Source organism: Aspergillus multicolor (assembly GCF_047715735.1).
Source record: "Aspergillus multicolor strain CBS 133.54 unplaced genomic scaffold BDW74scaffold_1, whole genome shotgun sequence".
In the NCBI taxonomy this organism is placed as follows: Eukaryota; Fungi; Ascomycota; class Eurotiomycetes; order Eurotiales; family Aspergillaceae; genus Aspergillus; species Aspergillus multicolor.
This window is the reverse complement of record NW_027395952.1, coordinates 1,643,243-1,666,714: the sequence shown is the minus strand read 5'-3', so window position 1 is coordinate 1,666,714 and position 23,472 is coordinate 1,643,243. Positions and strand designations below refer to the sequence as shown.

The window sequence follows — 23,472 nt, the reverse complement described above, 5'->3', positions numbered from 1 at the left end:
GGGTTGGATGTCGATTCGTTTTGAGATCCGCCCGATGACAGTTTGCGTTTCGAGGGCGTCGTTGAAATGGTCGACGATATAACCGTCCTTATCCAGAAGATACGTAATTGCTGTATGAGGAACCACATAGCCGCCTGGGGCTTTCTCATCAACCTTGGCCATTGCAAATACCCGGAATTCCTTGCGTGCGGCGTCGATCTGTTCCGGTGTCCCTGTCAACCCAGTAAAACTGGGGTACTTTTCGAGAAACGTCTTCATCACTTCAGGCGTGTCTCGACCTGGGTCGACAGAGACATAGTAGACATTGACCTTGTCGGCTACCGTCTCTAAACCCATTAAGACGTCGGAGAGCCGACCGAGCGCCCGAGGGCAAACGCGGGCACAGTTCGTGAAGCCAAAAAAGACAAGCGAATACGCGCCGTGCAATTCGGCATCGGTAAACGTCTGCCCGTCATGGTTGAGAAGAGAAAATCTCGGTCGAGATGGTGCTGAAGTGTCTATGGCCATGGCGGGAATGCAGTGCTGAGCCAGAAAGGCGACCTGCCAGAGAAGAAAAGCATTAAGGCGTAGGAAGTAGCCCGGCAGACGCATCATTTAAGGGTTGGTCTATGAAATTTCAGTCCCCTTGCCTTGCGAGTCATGTCTGCTATTTAATGTCCAAGATATGACTTCTCAAGCGGGGTAGTTTGCGTTTCATCGAAGTGTGCATTCCTAGTGCCGTCAGGCATGCAAGATTGCCACAAGCCACGGCAGGCGAGTGGCCACTCGGGAGATTCGTGGCCAGCCCCTTGAGTGTTTGCTCAAGCGGTGTTTAAATTCCGGTTGACGCTACTTATGCACTCTGTGTCATGTCATGGGGTTCTGATCTGCCTTTGCTAAATTGGGTTAGCAACGATGGGGTCCAGATCTCAATACATGGAAGTAATAATTGCGCCCTTGCTCCCTGTTAGAGGTATCGGTGTGCTGTATCACTATGACGCCTCACCCGTCGGATTCGGAGGGATGAGGTCACTTGCTCGGTATATTAGGGCCAACCTTTGCATCCCCGTAATAATCTGCCGAACGATCGGATGCATCGCGGGCGGGCGCATGCCGTTCCCTCCGGCTTGGCCCGTGATGGCTTCCCTAATCCCTTGATCCTTTCATCCTTCGTTGCTCCACCTGTGCCTGGGCCACGAGAAACCCCAGAGTCGTACCGTGGATGGACAGCGCCACTTCCCCGCATCATAATACGAGGCACCCAGGCAAACCCTCGAAGCAACGGTGATATCCTAACGCAAGCCTGTATGACCATCGCATACAGGATTCAAGAAGTGGTCGAGTAGCACAGTCTGCCTTGGATGTCTCTGCTGGGCGGCCAACCAGGGCGTCATCTTGCTGTCCATTGGGTAATTTGGACAGGGGTGTCACTTGGATCGAAACCGGAAATATCTTGGCAATTCCGCTCACTCTTTGATGCGAGAGACGTGAGATTGATATGAGCTTGAGGAGGACAAAATCCTATAAAAGATATCCCGACAGAAGCGGAGTTTCTTAAAGCTGCCGGCGGGGGAGGAGGGAACAAGTAAAGGAAGGTGCGGCCCTCACTGCCATGCCAGAGAATGGTAGCCCGTCAGCCCGGCCTTCCGGCCTTCTCTGCTATCTAGACGGTGAACGTGTGCATATAACCAGGTAGCCGAAAGTCTACCCGTAACCTAGCAGCCTGTTGACAATCCTTGTTGAGGCTATATAGCGAAATAAATGGTGGGCTGTGCTGTCCTACCCTGGTACCTTGGCTATAACCCGCCGAATAGGTAACACGAACTGACAGACATAGATTCCGAACTTCCGGCTCGCTTACAGTCAGTCAGCCGACCTTGGTTATTGTATTATAAGCATCGAAGCCATGCACTGGCATCTTCCAACTCGGTATGACGATGGGTACCAATATAGTTCAGAAAGTGCAGGGTCGTAAGACCGAGGTTGGTGAAAACCGTCCCGTCCTGACTGATCATACCTAGTAGTCTGCAGATGCAAGGAACTTCCATATATCAAAGTAGCATGATCTGCACACTCCTTCTAGCACTCAAATTGCGTCATCTCGATGATATACGCAGAGTTAAGAGAATTGGGTGAAAGATAAGACAACGCCGCAAATTCCGCGGCCAAGGGACTGTCTTGCCATTAGGTGGAGTGGTTTTGGGATGATAAACGGGGTTCATGGAGCCATGCCCTAAACATATCTATAGGGGACCTCCGAAGATTGATGGTGATAACAAAGTGTTTCTTGCATTGCATCATAATGCACCACTGGACTGCTGCTCCTCATTGCTTTTCTCGAGTTCTCTGGCCTCAATCTGCTTCAGCAGACTTTCATAGAATCTCGGCCGCAGTTTCCCCTTCAGCCACTTCATATCCTCTGGATGGCTCTTGACATGTTCAGGCTCGCGATTAGGTACCTTCTCTAGGCCGCGGAGTCTCATCCTCACCATATCACGAGCAGAAGGCTCTTTCTCCTCTTCCTCTTTCGATTGGCCAGACTTAGACCTTGGCTTGGGTGTAAAAGGCGTTTCTTTGAGCTCATCTTGTATATCATTTATTCGTAGCATTTCAAGCTTTGGCTTACTGTAGCTCAATTAGTATAATGTCCCCTTTCACTGCTGGAAACCATAACAATGTTTGAATAGGGTTGGACCATACAAGTCGTTTCCATCCCACTCAAGAGCCCGCATCTCGACGTCCTCATCTCTTCCATTAAGGGCATCACCCAGATCAACAAGAAAGAAACAGAGCCGGTTATTATACCCGAACTCGTCGTCACCGTGTGCATACCAGCGGTGATTGCCGGGCTCCCAGGGGCAACCCCATACATGCTTGCAAATTCGGTTTAGCATGGAGATCAGTTTTTCGGCGTGTAAGTCGTCTTTCGCATCGGTGACTACACCGTCACTTGGGACAAGGTGCGTCAGCGTCTTCACGAGGATGCGAATCGGTGAGGGGTGCACCGGGCGCCAGGGGCGGTTCGGATTGGTAATTGACTCCATATCGGCATCGGCATCGGCACCGGCATCAGCATCCCGGTTGGTTTGCGTCGATTCCCCGTCCATTCTGCGGATGTGGTAAAGACATGGATCCAATTTTGGGATGTTTGGAGTTCTCACTGTTTATACTGAGCGTGATTCAGGTGGAAAGATCATGGATGCCCGTGCTAACCATCCTTCCCCCCACCACGCCACCACCTTAAGGGCCGGCGGTTATCGGGCCAATCATGCGGTGGGATATTTTGCGACTCTACCTACGACTGTATACTAAGAGAAAATGAGGGAGTGTATATCACTCTAAGTCTAGTATGCCCAGGTAGGTTCATATCAATATTTTTGCCAAATAAGCCCCATGCTCCGAGGATCCTTTTTGAACGCCATTATTTATGTTCAGTTTAACTCCATAGCACACATTATACAAGCAATGCATACCAATTCCGATAACGCAAAACTATATAAGCAAGATACATCAACAAATCGCGAACAAAAGACAAGAGCATACAATCAAAGATAACAACCACATCATCACTCCAAGCCCAAGACAATTTCAGCCCGCCTGCAGCTTCATCACCACCAGCCGTACCATAAATGCTACCAGTACCCTCCCCATACCTCCAGCCATCTAATTCTAGCACCGACACCCACACTTCCCAGCATACTCCACAAAGTCTCCTCTGCCGTTACACGGCGCACAAGACAACTCAGGGTACGCGATATTGTGTCCAGACCCACCACACTCGGAGCAGCGCACCTTTCTGTACGCCCGTCCGCTGCCGTTACATTCGACGCAGTCGCTGGGCTCGCTTGTCCCGCCCGCGGCTGATGGACTTGCCGCTGTTTGCGCTGCTGCTGCTGCTGCTGCTGCTTGTGTCGCGGCGTTTGTAGAAGGGCATTTCTGTTGCTGGGTCAGTGGGGTTTGTGGGAGAGAGGGATCGGGGTATATGCTGGAGATGCTGTTCGATAGGTACCTAGGTGGGTAGGTGTATGTGACTCTAACAGATATAGAAGGATTGAGGTGGCGTATGGAGCACTTGATATATATAGAGGGATGAAATGGCACGCTTCAGAGGTTGAATGACAGGCAAGAAGTTGTTCGAAGAATCCCGTCAACTTGTAGCAAGGGAATCTTGGATGATTGTCTCGATATTTTCCGATTTCTATAGGATACATTAGGATTGAATGACCATTCTTATAGACTTGATTCTGGCTCTTCTTGTATAGGCGCTTAGAAAAAGAGATCCCTAACACCATGGTACATGCTATGTATAGAGCACGATTGATGCTATGTTTTCCATTGGAGTACAATCGCCAGTTCTCGAAGCTCTCGTTGCCATTAACCATGTCTCCGCCAAGCAAGTAACCACCGAACTAGTCGCTCGGGATAACCCTATCTATGGCAAGACCTGCGTCGAGGCTCAGCTTCCCACGAACAAGAGGGGTGACATGAGCCTCTCAGGCACGGAACCAACACAATGAAGTGAACTTCTGGCCAACGAATTACCGCTACGCCGATCTTAGCAATAACTTGGATGTCGGGGTCGGCTTCATATATGAATGAGACTGGTATCTTGAGTTGGATATGCCTGGCTAGCTTTGGGCGTATCGCGGGCTCGGTTGACCGCATCTGGGTGGTCTAGAAGCTACGCGAATTCTCATGGATCCCTACCATGTTCACCGCAATAAAGATGCTATAACACCTCAGGGAAATGTAGAGGCAGCAGGCTTATGTTGAATCCACATGAGGTGAGGAGAATCCTCAAAACTAATAGAAAGCAGACATTCGATCCCTACCTAAAGCCCAGCGGGCTGCGGGTGACGGCTGGAACCATACGTACATAGGTCCAAGAGAATTCAAGACTTTTAGCTTCCAGTTTAGCCGCCTCGTGTCAATTGCTCAGATCCCTCTATGCATATCAGCATCGGGACGACCCGCGAGCGCGGGCAGGGGGATGAATTGCAGCGAAAAATAGTTGGTTGATACTGATTACCGCTTGTGTCGGGTTCAGCTCAGCGGACAGCGCTTATGAGCCTTGAGGCTGCGTAGGTGTGTCCATGTAGGCAAATTTGCCATACGGTATTAGCCTCGCAATGAGGTACATCGTTTATTTGTCTTCAACGTATTTCCACAGGCTGTACATAGGGCATTCGGTCAAGTTCGTTTGGGGAAACGGAAGACTACCTGGCTCAGGGCTAGGGGGTACTTTATCCATTCTACTTTGATGAATGAAACCAGCCATGGGCAGTAGGTTAGTTGGTTATTAAGGCTTGATGGCAATCAAGACTCTGAGATACGGATTAACGTCGATTACGCCATCGGTAATAGATTGATAGTGTACTTCTTTATCCATCGCACTTGATTCCGAGATCAAGCGAGCTGCATTTACTCCAGACTCCGTATATATGTAAAGAACGTTCACAGAGGCGCCGCTATTTGGACCAGGACGCGCAGTGGTGAGATCGAGGGGCTGGGGGCTGGCTAAATCGAGGGGTGCGGATGGGCTTCTTGCTTGGTTAGAAGGCTCCTCATAAGAACGGGTTGGCTGGAGGCAGAAATTAAGTGGTATCCCACCCTAGGGAGGAGCATGTTTTCCACACCTACCTACTTGATCGCCAACCCCAGGTCCTTCACTCTGGCTACCATGAATGGTGGCTAACCGCCCACCCAGCCTGCATTCAGCCTAAGACCCTACCCTGTGCACTTGGCACATAAGGGCCACACCGTATTCTGTGTATCTCTTATACAGTACAAAATATGGCTTTCAGCTAAAGGCACAGTCAGTGACGGCATACTGCATTCAGGAACATTCCACGTGCCATGCACGCATAGCAGGCAAGGAACACCCACTGGAATGCAACTGCCGGAATGCTACAAGCACCCAATTACGTCAAGGGCAATGGTAGTCACTAGTTACATTTGACTCTTTCCTCGCCCATTTCTGATTTTACTCTGCTTGTATACAGTGTTTGTGACTATGGGGTTGTCCAAAATCGCGTTGGCTTTCGGCCTAATGACAACCACCCGTACGTCCCTAACCCTAACTCCCCAACACACATGGACCTAAGCTCATTCGCCTTCTTCCTAGTCTTCTCATACGTCCACGCCCAAAATCCCACCGGAACCCCCTACACCGACAGCACCACAAAAATAACCTTCTCAATCTGGTCCATCAGTCCCCCCGCCGGCTCAGCGCTAAAATTCGGTCTTACATTACCCCAAGACGCGCTTACCACCGACAGCCCCGACTTGATCGGATATCTTGACTGCCCAACCAGCACAGGATGGTGCGGGATCTCGCTGGGCGGCGCAATGACAGATTCTCTTTTACTCGTTGCATACGCTGACGGAGGAAGTGTGAAATATACGCTCCGGTATACGAGCGAGTATAAACTCCCGGAAGTCTACGAGGGGAATGCCACTGTCTCGCCGATTCACGATGAGATGAGTGAGGATGGGTTCAGTTCCATCTTCCACTGCAAGGAGTGTTTGCGCTGGAAGCAGGGCGGGAGGGAAGCAGGTGCGAAGACGAGTAAAGGGCAGATGGATCTTGCGTATGCGCTTTCAACAGAGAAGCCGAGCGGTGCGTCAGGCTGCGCGGATGAGGCGGTTCTTGTGCAGCATAACGCGCAGGGGACTTGGCTTGCGTTTATTGATGAGGGGGCGACGAGTGAGAGGTTTGAGGAGTGGGCTGGGTTGGGCAGGGAGGGGGAGAATGGGTGTTAGGGAGCATATCCATGGATCTCAACAATAGAGGTAATTCAGGAGTAACTGATGGACCTATAATTGTTGTCTCTGCTAGGGTATGATGTATGTGTAGTTGTTGAAGTCAAGAGCAACTGTGTGTATCTTATTCCAAGGACCCAAATAGCCCTGAACATTGCCAATCACCAGTTCAAGAACCCACTACGCAGAGCCCGAGCCATTTACATGAGACTCCAGAAGCGCAACTATATCATACGTACGCTGCATCCTTGCTACCTTGAAGGATAAAGAGATCTCTTCATCCAGAGACACAAGTTCCGCCGTCTGGGAGAGAAGAAACCTAAGTGCCTCACGTTGTTCTTCAACAACGGCTTGGAAGAGTGCAGTCTTACCCCTCGTATTCCGCGCATCTAATCGTGCGCCATACTTCAAAAGGATCTTGATCGCCTTTATGTCCCCCCAGATGGACGCTTGATGGAGCGGCATGATAGCCGAGCGCCCGTTCAAAACATCCGATAAGGATGGCAGGGGTTTGGAAGCATTTTGCGTGATCATGCCCGCTTGCTGGCTGGTTGGGGTGTGAAGTCGGCCACGTTGACTCCTGATCTGACTGCGTTGATTCTGCAGGAAGTCCAGGATGATCTTCAACCCATCGTAGTTTCGGAACTGGGTTGCCGATACCACTGGGGGGTACCCGCAATAATCTTGAGATGACGGCCATGAGTCCTGCAAGTGGTAAAGGATGTCCGGCAACACGTCATTGAGCCTACGCGAGATGGCGAAGGATAATGGCGTTTCAGCGTTCTTAGAAAGACACTGTGAGAGCCCCCAGACGGCCCCGCCTTCTCTCAGCAGCCAAGTTACGACCCTAGGACGGTTGTGGTGTAAGGAAAATATTAACGGGGAGCAATTGCCGCACCGACACATAGGCGAAGCGGGGGCCTTAACCAAGGAGCAGCCTAGCCTTTTGAGTCTTTCGCATGAGGACAAGTCACCGGCAGCGATGGCGGCAATGAGAAAATAAGTCATGGCCTCCTGGAGCTGCCCAGCGGAGTAGGCAGCTTTAAATAAATCCTCGCTTATGTAGTCAAGCAATTTCCGCGCATAACCAACAGCCAAGTCCGCAAAGCAGTGCACATTTGATCCCTTGGCCCCCATATTGAGAAATGCAAGGACAGTCTCTTGCAGAGCTTGTTGTGCAATGAGGAGATCTAAAGGGCTGTATGAATACGAGCCCAGAAGATTGATATTGCATCCACAAGTCTGCAAATAGTTCATGATTGTAACGCATCTAGACTGAACACTTGCAGCCACAAAATGAGCACAAGTATAATCATAAGCTGCCCGTGCATTCACCTTGAGTACCAGCTTCTCCGAGATGAGGTACTTGAGGCACTCGAAAGAACCATGAAAAGAGGCAAGATGCAGCAGGGTGCACCCATGAATTTTGTCTGCCAGATAGCGTATCGTGACTTTCGAGTCCTTCCTTGGCAAAAGAACACATCTTTTATTCCAATTCGTCTTCGGGTACTTCTCCCTAAACTCCCGCAGCTTGGCAACCTGGTCGGAGATGATAAGGCCGCAAGGAATAGTGAACCCGTTCTCGTCTTCTGACTCGGGGTCAGCACCGTGTCTGAGTAGCAGCTCTACCATATCGATTGACCCGCGCTTCAGGTAGTAAATAACCGCCGGATCCCCGGTGACAGGATCCCTGATGTTAGGATCCACGCCGCGCTCCAAGAGCTGTTCCAGCTTCGACACAGACAATGATGAGAATACTAGAGGAGATAACTCATCCAACTGGCCTCGGTACGCATTTTCAGCACACTGTAACAGACTGCCAAACGTTGACCTGGAGCACAAGGAGCATGGAAGACACGCGACCTCTAGCGCAGACCGACCCTCCAAAAGCTCAGTGGCATTTGAACCAAGCGCTAATAAAGTAGCACATACTGTTTCCCAGCCCATGAAGATGCCGGCGTGCAACATATACTGACCATGCAGCGGACGACGCCTGATTAGGTCTGGGTCAGTCTTGACGGTAAGAAGCCGGTTCATAACACCATCAAGCTGGCGCATTCCGCTCCAGTTCCACCCGCTCCCTACATGGCTAAAAAAGGCTTTGGCTAGTTGTCGAAGTGGTACAATAGGCGAATGCTCGAGGATATCAAGTACCACACCCAGCAGTTTCGGGAAGTGTGGACTTGACAGCGGAGATGCTTTCGCAGATGATATGACCTCCAAACAAAAGAACTTGAACACCCGAAGTTGTCCAGCATCGTCGGTCGGCAGTAGTTCGAGCACAATCTGAGAGTCGAAAGCCTCCTGGGTGTAAACGGGAAGCTTTGCTAGCAGGCTTTCAATAGGGAGTTGACCTTCGAGAGACGGGGAGTCGCGAGATCCCTTTCGGACCGTCAATAAGTGCCGCAAGGCCACCGGATCGGAGCTGGGGTCTAGTTGATGAAGGGGCCGTGGCCACTCACTGTCCAGCACACCCGCTTGCTCGAGCGCACTGATTAGTTCTGCTGACCCATTGCCTCCCCTTAGGGTCATCTCTGTAAGAGAGGGTAGCCCAGAGAAGCACCTCTTGCTTTTGCACAACGCGAGTAACTCCCGAGCCATGTGATAATTGCACTTGAAGGCTGCGAGACGGATAGGCGTAAACCCATAACGGTCGGTATCTTCTTGCCTCGACGTGGCACCTTTCGAAGTATTTCTCAAGGTCTCAAAGAACTTGAGGGAAACCCGGCGGGCGGCTAGCATGTGCCATACGGTACTACCACGGCCATCGGTGACCCCATCATCGAATCCCGCCCGCATAAGATACGAAAAGCTTTCATGGCAGTCACATTCCATGGCGATATGAAGAAGTTGTAGACTCCCCCCTGAACTTTTGTATTCCTCGAATCTCTGATCGGCTGAGCATATTCGTAATTCAGGAATCTTCTGAGTTAAAGTAAAATTTAAGATCTTTGTTTTGAATGCGACATCACTCAGTGTTTTGAGCTGCTGGAGATCTATGGCGAGCGGGCCAGAAGAGAGATTGTTTGCGATACGCTGCAGGACGGTCTGCATTGCTTCTAGTTCGGTTTTGTCGTCGCAGGTCTGCTCGAGCTCATCGGATATCAGACGCAGCCTCGCCTCCAGTCCGTCTTTGTTCGAATTCCCGCCGCTGCAGAAATGTGCGGTTGCTCTTTCGAGTTGATTCATTGCACCCAGATCAGCAGAATAGCCTGCGCGAAGAAGCTTCAGGACCGAGACAGTAGGATCAGGCATTCGCTCCAAATTGTGATCGTGGCGCCAGATTACAAACGACAGGATGCTCAATCTGGGTTGGTAAAGCTTTTCTTCCGGGTAAACATGAATGTTTCCAACCTGTTGGGCCACGATCACAAGCGAATTGACCCATACGTCCACCGGCAGTTTGTCCTCACGCCACACCCGGGAGCAACGGCCGTTGAGCTGATAAGGATGTTCAAACAATAGAACTGATAGGCCGAGTAGGAGGCAAGCGGATGCAGAGGCCCGCGTTCCCAAAGCAACCCAAACACTGCTCGAGCTACTGTCCACAAGTTTGGTTACCAGCGACGACTGAGACAGCATACATGCCATGAAAATAGCTGTAAAATCACCAGTGAGCACCTTTTGCACAACGATTGGATCATTCTTAGGGGCGAAAGTGCGCCTGAACTTTTGATAGAAAGTAACGGCCCACAGCTTGAACTGGGATTGAGCGTTCGGACTGAACAGCAATAGGGCCCTCCCCAATGGGCTTACGGTCGGATTTCCTGGTTGATCTTGAGCTCCAGAGTCATCTTCACCGTCATCGCGGAGAAACTTAGGGCTCAAGTATGGCCACTCCCATGCTGCGAATGCGTAGAATGGGTGCTCTGAGCACGTCGCGTCCGAGATTCGTACCGCTTCAGAAGCAGAAGTAGTCTTCAGACTAAAGTCCTCAAGCAGCAGAAAGCGTAAACAGAGCTCCACAGTGGCCATGACATTATCAGGACCGATGTGATATCTTTCGAGCGCGGTCCCAAGAAGAGAGCTGGACTCGAGGAACTCCCTGACGCTAAAATGCGCAAACTCAAAGTGCTCTTTATCTTGAGACTTGCGCAGAAGGCTGCTGCAGTATCGTATTATATCTTCTTCAATAACCATGTCGTCTTCGTCAAGGCAAGTCGCACTATCATGAACGGAAACGGCCTCGCACAATGCGGGGATGGTGAGTTGAGGGCCAACAGCAGCCACTAGGCGGAGACTCGTGCATATGATGTGGATAGCACTTTCGTGCGTATTTTGCAAGAGGATCCGCTCGTAAGTAGCGTTTAGCGTTGGTGGCAGTTTTGCGAGAGCCTCCCGTCGATCCTTGTCCATAGGCAGTCCGCAAAGATAGTCCAGCTGGCAACTCACCCATCGAAACCTACGTTATGGTTAGTCCGAGCGTTATGTACAGGGTATGGAAACTCACATTCTGCCTGCCTTTTTTATCAGTGTCTTGATAATGTCCTCTTTCAACGCTGGGCTCCGCAGCCGCAGCTTTCGAGTTCTGATTCGTTCTTCCAGCTCTTCACGGACATACCGCCGAACATCACTTTCGTGAGCTACAATGTCGATATGCTGAAACTCAACTTCCAGCTCTTCTCGAATGTCCAGCTCGTCGCGGCTCATGAGGACCATTGACACAGAGGGAGACGTGCGGGCAAGTTCAACCAAAGCTGCTGCCACAGGTGAATCCGACGGGCACTCGTCTAGACCATCGACCACAACCAACACGCGATCATATACATTCGTCATCCTCATCATAACCTTTTGTAGTCGGGCAACTTCCATTGGTTTTGGAAGCCCAGTGGCTGGATGCAGATCGGCGTAATATGACTATAATATGTTGTACGCTTGATCGTCTTGCCTGGCAAGTTGTGACGCAAAGCAGCTGAGTATATTCACCAGATCCAGGAACTTTGGGTTTTTATAGTCGCAGAAGAAGAAACAAACACCCGCCGCACCCATAAGGGAGGCCATCTTAAGTGCCTCTTCGATAACTGTCCCTGCAGCGACCGTCTTCCCGGCGCCCGGAATGCCGCTCATCCAGATCTTCGCGTTTCGATTGGAAACCCATGTTTTAAACTCTGTTGTTTCTGTGAGCCATAACCCAGTCAAGGGGTGTCGTAGCCGCAGACTTGTTTCCAAATGGCCCTGTGGGTTGACAGGCGTGAAGAAATCAAGGACCTTCTGGCGATGCTCATCGATAAAAATCCGAGTCTTAATCTCCCTGACCGTTTCGCGAATATCATCCACCCCATCCGCTATCTCGTCCTGCTTCGATAACGTCCGCAAGAGCGCTTTCATCGAATCCGCCGACAATGCGAGGTTGATTGTCTCCCTATGACGGGTAAGGTCTTCAAGCAATTTCGCAAACTCCTTGCTCGAGTACGGCCATTTCAATCGCGAAATTGTGGATCGAAATCTGTCTTTGCTGCCAGAGGTGGGACCCTTCGATGGCAGGACCTTCTCCAGTCGAGTCTTGACTTCGTGAAGTGTTTTCTCGCAAGAGTCGATGTGCTCGAGGCGGAAGGAGCTGTCAAAGGACGGCTGGGCCTCGAGCGCAGTAGCCAAAAGCGACAGGTCGTGAAGAAGGACGGATAGTTCTCTGGTCTCGGTTTGAAGCTCGGTAACCTCCCTCTTATACTCCTTCAAATCACGACTTAGCTGGCAGAGGACTCCGAAGACGCTTCCCGCTAGGGAGACCAGGCCGGCAATGCTTGCCGCGATAGACAGAGGATCCGCCATCTGGTGGATGATGGTTTGTTAGGATATCACCCTGCATGATTTCTCACGAAGGAGCGGGGCAGCTGCATTTTGTGGCGAGACGAGGCTGAAACTCAGCCTTCTTCCGACGCTCGCGGCGCTTATCTGCAGATGCAACCGACCAATAAGTCGATGGCCAGCACGAGGCCAAGACCGCGGGGTCAGTAGAGACATATCAGGGACGGAAGATCATTCGGAAGGATTGAAAGGGCGAGGCTGAGTTTCAGAGTCTGATATCAGGGCGTTGAACGGTAAGGCGGGAGTCTTGGCATCGTGGTGGGAGAAGAAGAGACAGGCACACGTAACCCACGTGGTAGGTATGGGGTTTCTATAGTAGAAGAATACTATGAAAAAAAAAAAAAAAAAAAAAAAAAAAAAAAAAAAAAAAAAAAAGTATAACATCAAGTGTTCTTGATCGACGCTTCCTAGTCTGAAACTCAATACTCTTCTCCATGCCGATACGATTCACCACGTGCTTTTGATGGCATCCGCGATCTTCTCTGCCAGCATGTCTAGATAAGAAAGCGCACTGATCAGCCCTGGAGGTAATCATACGTAATGGACAATGAATACGAGCTTGAAACTTACAAACAACTGACTGAGGAACGTCTTTGGACACATTAGCTTCCTTCCCTAGAGTCGACGTATGGGAAGTTGGTACTCACTGGGTGGCAGGAACGGAAACGACGATGCATCAACCACACGCACTGCACCAGTCAGTATTTGTACTACATAGAACAAACTCTAAGAGATAGATGGAGCAAGACTCACAATTCCCCGTCCCAAACACTCTCCCAACAGAATCCACAACCGCCATCTCATCCGCTTCAACACCCATCCTGCACGTCCCAGCGGCATGAGACATCGTATACGCCGCGTTCCTAAGATGCTGCACAATCTGCTCGTCGTCGTCACTACTTACATTACTTCCAGGGAAATACTCCTCGCCCAGAAGCACACCATCAAGTGCCCGTGTCGCAAAAATACTCCGCAGTCTCTTGAACGCCGCTGTTGCGAGTTGCATGTCCGCTGGATGCGTGAGCCAGGCTGGGTTGATGAGCGGTGCGACTCGCATACTAGATGATGCGATAGAGATGTTTCCGCGCGACTGGGGGGAGACGAGGATTGCGAGGAGGGTTGCGTAGTTCCCGTCTGTCGGGCCAGCGATGTACGGGTCGTAGAAGTTGCCGGCGTACGCGGGGAAGAGGCCGTATTGGATTTCCGACCAGTCTCTGGGAAGCAAGGCGAGTGCTGGAGGATATTATCAGAGGTAGTCGTGCTTGGAGGGGTGTAGTAGACAAACCTTGCTCGGTTTCTGGAGACAAACCACTTCGGAAGGCCGGAGGAAGTCTTTCGAATGCAGCATAATCACCTCCAGGATTTGATAACGGTCCTGCTTGATCTTTATGATAGACTCTGGCAGCCTCAGCAGCAGCCGTAGGGTCTCTCTGAGCATATTCCGTGTCGACATTGACCTTATAACTAATCCCAAACAGAACATGGTCATGCATATTCTGTCCAACGCCGGGCCGGTTTACTATCATAGGAATACCATGCTCCGCCAGTATATCCGCAGGACCAACACCAGAGGCCATGAGTAGTTGAGGCGACTGAAATGCCCCAGCAGAAACAATGACTTCCCGTCTCGCTTTCAGGGAGAATGTCCTGTTCCCCCTCAAATCACTTACCACAACACCAGTAGCAACCTTTCTCTTAAAGAGCACCTTCTCAGCCATCGTTTGATCAAAAACAATCAAATTCTTCCTATCAAGGACCGGCCTCAAAAACGCTGTCTCAGACGAAGCCCGTTTCCCGGTGGCCTGGTCAATCGTATGCACCAACCACCCCGAGCCCATCAATTTGCCAGACTGAAAGCCTGGTATATGTCCAATTCCAGCCTCGGTCATAGCATTAGCAAGCCAAGAACTAAACGGCTGCGCGTAGTTCGGGTGCGTAAGAGACAGATCTCCGCCGCTTGCAAGGGACACGGGATCATAGGCCGGCGTGGAGTTCGCGAAACGCGTGGCCATATTTGGCGGCGTGAAGTCGATGCTCTTTTGGAAGTAGGGCAGTGTATTATTCCAGGTGTAGGAGGAGTCGTTTACGGCTTCTGCCCAGAGGTCCATGGACCGGGTGCTTGGGCGCTCGTAGTTCATTGCGTTGAGGGCTGTGCAGCCGCCGAGCTGGGACGTCTTGTATAAGTACTCAGACGGGGATAGAAAATAACGAGGGGAGGGGAATACCGTCTTTCCACGAGGATAATGCACTCTTTGCCCATTTAGACCCTGTCCATATTAAAAAGACTTAATTAACACTATTCAGGGCAGGGCGACGTACAGCTTGAGGCGTCGTCAAAAACCCCCACTCAACCGCTGGATTGGTGATATTTGGTGCTTTTCCCTCATACAATCCTCCGTTGCCCGGTATGACGCTTTCATTGCCCGTAGCTTGTTCGTAGAATGTCCCTGCTTCGATAACGGCTACTCTGATCGTTGAATTCTCGGAGAGACGAGACGCGATGGTGAGGCCTGCGTTGCCGCCGCCGACGATGATATAGTCGAAGACATTGTTGCTTTCTCTCAGAGCTGGCGCTGAGAGGGTCTTTGTGGCTAGAACGGCTAGATATATTATAATAGAGGGTAGATGCATGATGGACGGATACTCCGCGCAGTAAGACGGGATAGAGAAGCCCACGAGAAAAACGTAACAGCAGAAATCAGCTTACACTCTGTATATTATCTTGTCATGCCCATAATATACCAAGTGTAACCCGCCATCTTAATGCAAGAAGGTTACCCTACCGGCATCGGGGTTATCAAGCCGCTAATAGAGCCCCGGGAGCATCCTCTAACAACGTACACCAATAACCCTGACTTGGAAACCTTGAGCTCATAAGCCCGACGGCGATCCATGATCAGCCTTGACCATAACTCAGCCTCTAATTGGGCCATTAAATCAAGGAGTCCAAGAAGCGCTGGTTCCTCTCTGTCTGAGTCTACCCTAGACAGTTCACACGAATCAACCTTGGAAGCCAGGGGCTGCGGCAAAGACGGATTCGTCCAGAACTCCCTAATCTACAACCAATTTACGTCTCAACTATGGGCATTCCCTCTAAGCCCACTTACCTCACTACGTATACGTAAATGAAATGAAGCCGAGATCGCCGACAAGATTGAGACCGGGTTACATCAATGTAGGGCTAGATACTCCGGTCGGAAAAAGTAAACAACGAGCATGCCCATCGTGAAGCCGTGTCGTATTATCATTCAAAAGGTATTGTTTTTATCGGTCCAACTTATCAAAATTGGATCTTTGCTGTATACACACTCAGGCCATCAGAGACGGCGCACCTATGCAGGTTAGGGCTAGCCGCGATCGAAATATGTCCACGCCGGAGCAGCGCATGCATCATCTACGAAGCTAATTACAGGAAATTATCATCATGAACGGTATTTGATTGAACATACTTGTCTTGAAACGTTCCTAGACAGTCTAGGCTAGGCTATGCCACGCCACCTTATGCTACGGCGGGCTGCTTGCTCACCGAGCGTATACAAAATTGAGCGGGTCGTTACCCTAACGTCCTCATCTACTCATCGCAATCTTCCTCATCGTCCCCATCCTCCTCATACTCATGCTCGGCTTGAGCAGCCGGAGTGCCAGTGGCACCCTGTCCCTGTCCCTGTCCTGCCTCCGCGCTGTAATCGCCAGACCCGGAGTTGGAGTTCGGGGTTGGGGTCACGACTACGGTCGCAGTCGAAGTTCCAGTCGGAGCCTCCGTTGGCGTTGGCCCTGGCGTCTGTGTTTGCCCCTGCGTTTGCGTTTGGGTCTGTCCCTGCCCCTGGCCTTGGCCTTGCATCTGAGCGTCTCCCGAGTACATGCTCACCAACCAGTTGACCAAGTCGTTGAGGTTCCAGAGCTCTTCGCCATTTGTCGTTGTGATTGGCGCCGCAGTTGGTGTTGCGGTCACTACAACGGTAGACCAGCCAGAGTTTCCACCTGCGTCTGAGTCGCCATAGTCACCTGAGCTGGTGCCGGTGCCGGTGTTCGAGTCCGAACCCGAGTTTGTATTTGAGGTTGTACCTGTTCCGTAGTCGCTGTCGTCCTTGCCATTGCCACCTTCTTGGCCCCAACCGTTACCCGAAGGCCAGGTCCAACCTGAGCCTGTTCCTGTTCCTGTCCCAGTTCCAGTACCAGTGCCCGTTCCCCATCCTCCAGTGGAAGTCGGCTCCGGGGTATACGTAGGCTCGGGGTTGTTGGTCGGTTCAGCCGTCGACGTCGGCGTTTGCGTGGAGTCTCCTCCACCAGAACCAACATCGACATCGAGTTCGGACCCAATCTCACCTGGCTCCTCATTGGCGTCGCATTGAAGAAAGACAGCAGAAGCATAGTAAGCGAAATTGTCGGCGTTGTTCTTGGAGCTCTCGGTATCAAGAGACAAAACCGACTCATAGCCATACGCGATATCTTCGGTTCCAGGGCTATACAGGGCATCCGCATGGGCGTACTCATGGAGCGTGATGGCGGCTTGATCGAGATATCCGCAGTAGTTGGAGACCTTTGTGCTGGAGTAGTACCCTGGGCAGTTGACGACCCTGTTGAGGGTGGGGTACATCATAGCCGCAACGTTCCCGGCACAGTAGTCGTCCGTCGTGGGTTCACAATAGTACTTGAGTTGACCTGTGGTCGTCGCCTCCTTGGCGATTGCCTCAAGGCGACCCGCAACCTCGTCCATGTCATCCTGCGAAGTAGACTTGAAGTATTTTTGGAACAAGGCGCTACCGGTGCGAGCGTCGGCCGCCGCAGCAGTGGCCATTTCAGCCGCTCGAGAAATAGCGTCTTGCACGATCTGGTTGTATTCGTTGGAACATTCGAGGGTGGAGCGGGTCTCTAGGGTACTAGTTGTTTCGGCCGGTGCAGTGAAAGAGATATCGTTAGATGTGTAGCTGAATGTAAGGAACTTCTTTTCATCCTCTAGCGTAGTGTATTGAAGGAGGCCTTTGGCGGCGGCTGCGTACTCGTGTCCGGGCGTAAGCTCGTAAAGGTCGGCGATGTTGAAGACGGATCCGACGGTTTGCTTGGGCGAGAGTTCGACGAAGCCGTCGGCGGTTAGGTGGGAGAGAATGTATTCGACTCGAACTCCAGTAAACTGAGGGTCATCTTCTACTAGCTTGTTAGCCACCTTAATACCTAAGATCAAGGAAACTCACCACCATCCGCGGCCGAGACCGTGACCTTCTTTGTAGGGAATTGGTCGAGTATACCACCCCGTTGCACGAGTCGAAGGCCATCCGAGCCAGTATTTGTGACCTGCGCTTTGACGGTCGAATTTCCGAGCGACTCTAGAGTCACATCAAAAGAGTGTTGGGCAACGTCCTGCGCTGCATCCTGGGCCTGCCGGGGGATCAAAATCGGCTTTCCAGAAACCAAGGTGACAACTGCCAGCAGTTGAAAGAAACGAAGAAGAACCATTTTAAGGAGAGTGGAGCACGGTCTAAGGAATGACTGATTGAAGCGTACGACGATTTTATCCCTACGGCGAGGCCATTGGATTTTATACTCCGCCGTATAGCGTCTGACTGCTGCTTGGGCATTGTTTCACAGTTGCAAGGTCAAAGCGGTCCAACGGCCTTGTGTGGCACAGGATCAGATCATCAAACAAACAGAAGCTTGGCAATGCCCAGCTCCCCAGGTAAATGAATTTCGGCGAGTATCTTCTTTGTCTGGTAAAAGGAGTCGTGCTCATGGGACGTCAGGGTCTCGGCAGGAGTACTGGCTAGGGGACGTTGGAGGGTCTTCAGGGTTGAAACACGACAAGAAACCCACCAATCCAGTCGCGTGCCCTGATTCCAGCCCACGGTCAGCCCGCGCTCCAAGCCCTTAGGGCTGGGGATCGACGATTTGACAGGTGGCACGGAGATTAAGAAACCTGAAACACAACTTGGCGTCTGGCCAGCCGCCTGTAACAGACTAACCGCCGCCCAGCTTGCATTATGCCACAACCTCAAAGCTACACCTATAAATATTATAAAGAATTCATTGTGATTCGTTGTCATTCGTTCCTTGAAGTTTCTTGGTACCCCGCGCCGTTGTGCCTAAGAGTATCCTGTAATTCAAGCGACTCATGTGCGGCGAATACCGCAGGCACGATACCATAGTTAGGAGTGTAACCTAGCGGGGAAATGGGGAGGATAGAACTAAGAGTGATCGTTCAGATGGAAAGTGGCCCGAAATCACGGCCGATACAGAGTATATGGTGGTGAAATCTAGAATGTGGCAGTCGTCGAACTTAGCACCTGAGAGATCGCAGACAGGAATCACAGCCCGCGTAAGCCTTTCCTCGAACAAAGCTCACCCAGGTTTCGGCCCGGCCGCAAGATCAACCTTTGATCCTATCATCCCCTGTACATGGCTATTCTTTGTGCGTTTGGCATAGAGGCAGCCTTCATCATCTCATATCTAAGGTGGCTTCTGGATTGCGTCGGCAACACCGAGTGCGTTACTGGGCGCGAGAGGAGCTAGGCTCAATCTCTGCACAAAAGAGCGAGATCAGTTTATAAGACATTGTGATGTAACTGTCAATAGCGTCGGGGCAAACTTACCTTCTATCGAGTCGCTCCTGCTTTTCTCCTCGAAGCAATTTTTGGCTCTCTTCGCCCAAATGCGCACCACTGTCATGCGATCAAGATCGGATGTTGCTTTCCGCGGATAGCTTGCTCTGGCCAGTTGCCTCCGTGGCGATTCCATATACCTAAGTAGGCTCCAACTCTGCTAATCTCGCGGAAAATTCCAGCCGCAGTGCTAGTCGCCCGCAGTCATAGAGCAACAGCTTTGCTTCCCTGCAGCAACTGGATAGAAAATCCCGAGACTTCAAATCATGCCGACACACTAAATGTGATTGACAAGCTATGATCAATATTGCCACTGTTCCATGTCTCGGAAAATGGACACCGTGTTGGCCAGGCGCGCTCGCCATCAACCAGGGCACCATAATACATAGTTCTTGGCACGTTCAGCAGCATTTGGAGTTTTTCGTCCGTCTTCCTTATTCTGCGATAGCGCGTTCTGGGGCTCAATTGCTCGCCGTGGCCAGAGAAATCTGGGCATAATCCGTAACAAAGTCCTTGCCGTTGTTTATTTAGACCAGCGGCGGTCTTCTTGGGCAATGTCTTCCTCTGGAGATACCGCAGGGGTTGACTGCCGTAGGAGACACGACCGGACAAGTTATTGCCTAGTTCTGGTCGGCCCTCATTTGGCGGACATTCAAGTTCACTCTTTTACCCGCCATCCAGCCTTTCCAGGCTTCAAAACGGGACTCGTTCTCATCGTCCGGAATGCAGGGCCAGTTTGCGAGCCATGAAGGACAGGTTCCAGGAAGGATTTTCGGTACGGCATGCCAAGCGAATCGCGAAGTCCCATCCATGTACACCGCATCTCCTGAGCGCAGGCGAATAACCTCACACCCCTCACCATCATCATGGCTGATCAGAAACAGGCCGTCGCAGCCGAAACTGACACTGATCAACCCGGCGTCGCATTCCTCACTGACGTCGCGGTGAGGGCTCAGGTGGTTTCCTGGAGAGTACAGATTCAAGATAGCGGCTTCAGGCTCTGTTTCTGGGAAGGCTGCGCGGAGAAGCTTTGCGATGTCCTTGGGGAAAGCAGGCGGGCGCTCAGCTGGGTACACCTTTGCAGTCCAGTCGTACTGTCCGCCCAGGGTAACCCACCGGAGTTTCTTGTTCAGCACTGTCTGCATGGTAAGTGGTTTATGCACCTCCGGATCCTTTGGGGAGAATGTCCGCGTTTGGCTGTCCTCGAAGAAAGACATCACGCGCCGGTCCAAAGACTCATCCGAAGCGACGGTGGTATCACGGTATTCAGTGGTTCCATTTGCCTGCACAGGGTACTTCATATCGTAATGGAGATGGAGATTCGTCTTGTGTGCACTGTTTGAGAGGTCCCGATGGAACAGACGAGTGAGCAGCTCCTTCTGGACTGCTGGTGGGAACAGCGACGGGACCATGAGAAGGCCTACACATGTCAGCATCATTGAAATCAGCAAACCATCAACACTGACCAGTCACAGATCGGTGCGTATACACTGGAATGCTTTGCTGAGGCGGATCCTGAGCCGATGATGTGCTAGTGAAGTCGCCGAAGGCTGGTAGAAGGTCCTCGACAGATATCCTCCTCTCAAGCAACAATTCTGCGGGTAGATCATCTGGGTTTAAGGCTTGCAAGTCAACAATGCTCGCATCAGCTTCGACTTCAGAAGGCGTTGCTTTTTGATAGTGTTTGTAACGCAACCTCACGGCATCTGGAGGGACCTCGTGGGCGTTCAGATCTGTAATAAGGGCCATGTTAGGAAGTATGTAAGTAGTAATGGTCTTTAAGAGGTAGTAAACAATCTATTGCATGATCTTGCCAAGTTTTGCTAGCTTGAAGATGCCTCGGCGATCCACGACTTGGTGTTTTTTCCGCCGAAAACCCGGCAGTTCTTTCAGACCGCCTTCAACTCCGCCTGTCAAGATAATGTCTCCGCGTCTGTGTCTTCAAACGCACCATTTCATTTTAAAAGCTTTCTCTGGCTATACTCAGTTTCTAGATACTGAGCTACTTGAATTCCTTAGCGCCTGTTATCTCTGTCCTCTTATCAAGTTATCATTCTCTCGCAGGTCGTCCGATCTCGCCGATTGATAAGATGACGGCCAATCCCCACCACCCCGCTATGGCCGGCTAAATACGAGCACCCCTGGTAGTAGCCGAAGACAGTCAGTCGGCAGTTCTCCAAGTTCTGACTGTTCCATGGGCAGGGGTTTTATCGACCTGCCCTTTCGAGGGCTAGCTCCGTGAAACGTCGCTGCGTCTTGCTTATCGGAGTATAAGCTGGAGGGGATGATGTCCTACGCCGAGGATATATATTGATAAGCGCAACCCCTGTGTGACCGTCTTCATCAAGGAGCCCTCCAACCCCTGGACAATAATCATCATTTTTCATCATGGCTATCACTGCCTGGAGAGCCCGAGCAAACGCGAAGCGCCAGTCGACGCTAGATGCCATCCCTGAGAAGTGGAGAATCCAGGAACCGATTCCCAGTGCCTCGGAGCTGCGCGATGTGACAGGGCCATACATTCAGAAGTTCCTGAACCCGCGGGAAATCGAGATCACGGAGCTTGATGCATACGCCATCGCTGAGAAAACGACCACTGGAGAATGGACCGCGGTAGAAGTCATCGAAGCCTTCTGCCACCGTGCAGCTCTTGCCCATCAACTCGTATGCTATCCTCTAGACACCAACGATGGCTGGCTAATTCGTCCAGGTGAACTGTCTGCACGAGATATTCTTCGATGCCGCTACCGAGGACGCAAAACGGCTGGATGCCTACTTCGCAGAGCACAAGAAGCCACTTGGGCCATTGCACGGGCTTCCGATCAGCCTGAAGGACCAATTCCATGTCAAAGGCGTTGAAACCACGATGGGATATGTTGGCTGGATCGGCACTTTCCAGGGTCTGAAAGATGACCCCAGAAGCCGGGTCTTCGAAAGTGAGCTTGTTCGTGAGCTGCGTAACCTTGGAGCAGTCCTCTACTGCAAGACGAGTGTTCCCAGTACGCTTATGTGCGGAGAGACGGTCAACAACATCATCACCTACACGAACAACCCGAAAAACAGACTTCTCGCCTGCGGAGGTAGTTCGGGTGGTGAAGGGGCACTCATCGCGCTGAAGGGATCACCAGGTGGCTTCGGGACGGACATCGGCGGCAGCGTGCGTATACCTGCCGTCTTCAACGGGTTGTTTGGAATCCGGCCTTCGTCGGGACGTATACCGTACGAGGGTGCCGCAAACTCCATGGATGGCCAGAATACTATTCTCTCTGTTATCGGACCACTTGCTGGCACGGCGCGCTCTCTGCAATTGCTCTTCAAGGCAGTCCTCGCGCAGCAGCCCTGGCTTCACGATCCGCTTGTGCATGAAATACCTTGGAGGAGCGAGATTGAGCAGGAGACGCGCTCGTTGGTGGAACAGTCTGCGAAGGATCCCTCGAAGCTTGTGTTTGCGATCATGAAGCATGACGGGATTGTTGTGCCCCATCCTCCGATTGCACGAGCCCTGAACATAGTTGCAAAGACACTAAAGCAGCTCGGACACAAGGTAAGCCCCTCCCTCGTACTTCCTAACCATGGCTAACATAATAACTCTAGGTAATCCAATGGACCCCCCCATCGCATAAAACTGGAGCCGAGTTAGCTGTATGCCACGTCCTCTCCAATGTAAACGCAGTAGCTAACAACTCCAGGACGCCGCCTACAACTTTGATGGTGGTGCGGACGTGCAATACCATTTCGGTTTATCCGGAGAACAACCCGCATCCCAACTATTAGTGGCTAGCGGGCTGCCTCAAAAGTCAGCCTTGGAAATTGCCCAGGTCAACGTTGCGAAGCGCGAGTACCAGAAGCTCTATATGGACTACTGGAACTCCACGTCAGAGCTCACCGGTACAGGACGACCAGTCGACGCGGTTATTTGTCCCGCAGCTCCCCACGCCGCTGTTATTCCAACTCAGTATACCCATGTGGGATACACATCGGTCATTAACGTGTTGGACTACAGCAGCGTGGTTATTCCTGTCACAACCGTGGACAAGGATCTTGATGTGAGTACCCCGCGAGAGTTTCTGGGTGAATTGGATGAGCAATCGTACAAGAACTATGACGCGAATGTGTATGATGGGGCGCCGGCCGGGGTTCAAATGTTTGGACGACGACTGCAGGAGGAGAAGATGCTTGTCTTGGCGGAGTATCTTGGTTCAGCAGTGAAGCAGTAGATAGTGACAGTTAAGTAGTAAATAAGTGGTTGTCCTGTCAATAAGTTGTGTAGCTCGAGTCTGGAGCTCTCGCTGGCAGCAGAAAAGCTTGGCAGCGATCATCAAATATTCTCGTG

General features: G+C 51.4%; 7 protein-coding genes across 7 annotated transcripts; 2 read left to right on the top strand and 5 right to left on the bottom strand.

The window, feature by feature from the left end:
* Positions 1-1,745: 1,745 nt before the first annotated feature.
* On the bottom strand, positions 1,746-3,080 carry BDW74DRAFT_142470 (uncharacterized protein). The gene is made up of 2 exons (XM_073722728.1): positions 2,680-3,080; positions 1,746-2,604 (listed from the first exon to the last, which is right to left on the bottom strand). The coding sequence occupies exons 1-2, from the start codon at positions 3,021-3,023 to the stop codon at positions 2,277-2,279; spliced, it is 672 nt and encodes a 223-aa protein (XP_073589840.1). The 5' UTR covers positions 3,024-3,080; the 3' UTR covers positions 1,746-2,276.
* Positions 3,081-6,072: 2,992 nt separating this feature from the next.
* BDW74DRAFT_172566 (uncharacterized protein) lies at positions 6,073-6,741 on the top strand (the record flags this gene model as incomplete). The annotated part of the gene is made up of 1 exon (XM_073727564.1): positions 6,073-6,741. The coding sequence occupies one exon, from the start codon at positions 6,073-6,075 to the stop codon at positions 6,739-6,741; it is 669 nt and encodes a 222-aa protein (XP_073589839.1).
* On the bottom strand, positions 6,565-8,015 carry BDW74DRAFT_142469 (ankyrin repeat domain-containing protein). The gene has a single exon (XM_073722727.1). It carries the CDS (start codon positions 7,996-7,998, stop codon positions 6,922-6,924), a length of 1,077 nt encoding a protein of 358 aa, XP_073589838.1. The 5' UTR covers positions 7,999-8,015; the 3' UTR covers positions 6,565-6,921.
* Positions 8,016-12,993: 4,978 nt separating this feature from the next.
* BDW74DRAFT_172564 (GMC family oxidoreductase) lies at positions 12,994-15,177 on the bottom strand (the record flags this gene model as incomplete). Its single annotated transcript, XM_073727563.1, has 6 exons — positions 12,994-13,067; positions 13,117-13,137; positions 13,194-13,235; positions 13,300-13,779; positions 13,832-14,813; positions 14,866-15,177. The coding sequence occupies 6 exons, from the start codon at positions 15,175-15,177 to the stop codon at positions 12,994-12,996; spliced, it is 1,911 nt and encodes a 636-aa protein (XP_073589837.1).
* Positions 15,178-16,117: 940 nt separating this feature from the next.
* BDW74DRAFT_172563 (Deuterolysin metalloprotease family-domain-containing protein) lies at positions 16,118-18,000 on the bottom strand (the record flags this gene model as incomplete). The annotated part of the gene is made up of 2 exons (XM_073727562.1): positions 16,118-17,691; positions 17,739-18,000. The coding sequence occupies 2 exons, from the start codon at positions 17,998-18,000 to the stop codon at positions 16,118-16,120; spliced, it is 1,836 nt and encodes a 611-aa protein (XP_073589836.1).
* A 1,639-nt stretch (positions 18,001-19,639) lies between these two features.
* alkB (oxidoreductase, 2OG-Fe(II) oxygenase family) lies at positions 19,640-20,933 on the bottom strand. The gene is made up of 2 exons (XM_073733213.1): positions 20,606-20,933; positions 19,640-20,559 (listed from the first exon to the last, which is right to left on the bottom strand). Exons 1-2 carry the CDS (start codon positions 20,886-20,888, stop codon positions 19,760-19,762), a joined length of 1,083 nt encoding a protein of 360 aa, XP_073589835.1. The 5' UTR covers positions 20,889-20,933; the 3' UTR covers positions 19,640-19,759.
* Positions 20,934-21,116: 183 nt separating this feature from the next.
* gmdA (putative general amidase GmdA) lies at positions 21,117-23,447 on the top strand. Its single transcript, XM_073733212.1, has 4 exons — positions 21,117-21,803; positions 21,850-22,683; positions 22,734-22,781; positions 22,829-23,447. The coding sequence occupies exons 1-4, from the start codon at positions 21,528-21,530 to the stop codon at positions 23,354-23,356; spliced, it is 1,686 nt and encodes a 561-aa protein (XP_073589834.1). The 5' UTR covers positions 21,117-21,527; the 3' UTR covers positions 23,357-23,447.
* Positions 23,448-23,472: the final 25 nt, after the last annotated feature.

What these genes read in the sequence shown, in the direction of transcription:
- BDW74DRAFT_142470 (XM_073722728.1), bottom strand. Translation starts at nt 3,023, where the DNA reads ATGGAGTCAATTACCAATCCGAACCGCCCCTGGCGCCCGGTGCACCCC. An exon ending in GAGTGGGATGGAAACGACTT is followed by an intron (nt 2,605 to 2,679) that starts GTATGGTCCAAC and finishes ATTGAGCTACAG; the next exon opens with TAAGCCAAAGCTTGAAATGC.
- BDW74DRAFT_142469 (XM_073722727.1), bottom strand. Translation starts at nt 7,998, where the DNA reads ATGAACTATTTGCAGACTTGTGGATGCAATATCAATCTTCTGGGCTCG.
- alkB (XM_073733213.1), bottom strand. Translation starts at nt 20,888, where the DNA reads ATGGCCCTTATTACAGATCTGAACGCCCACGAGGTCCCTCCAGATGCC. An exon ending in TACGCACCGATCTGTGACTG is followed by an intron (nt 20,560 to 20,605) that starts GTCAGTGTTGAT and finishes TGACATGTGTAG; the next exon opens with GCCTTCTCATGGTCCCGTCG.
- gmdA (XM_073733212.1), top strand. Translation starts at nt 21,528, where the DNA reads ATGGCTATCACTGCCTGGAGAGCCCGAGCAAACGCGAAGCGCCAGTCG. An exon ending in TAAAGCAGCTCGGACACAAG is followed by an intron (nt 22,684 to 22,733) that starts GTAAGCCCCTCC and finishes TAATAACTCTAG; the next exon opens with GTAATCCAATGGACCCCCCC. An exon ending in AAACTGGAGCCGAGTTAGCT is followed by an intron (nt 22,782 to 22,828) that starts GTATGCCACGTC and finishes TAACAACTCCAG; the next exon opens with GACGCCGCCTACAACTTTGA.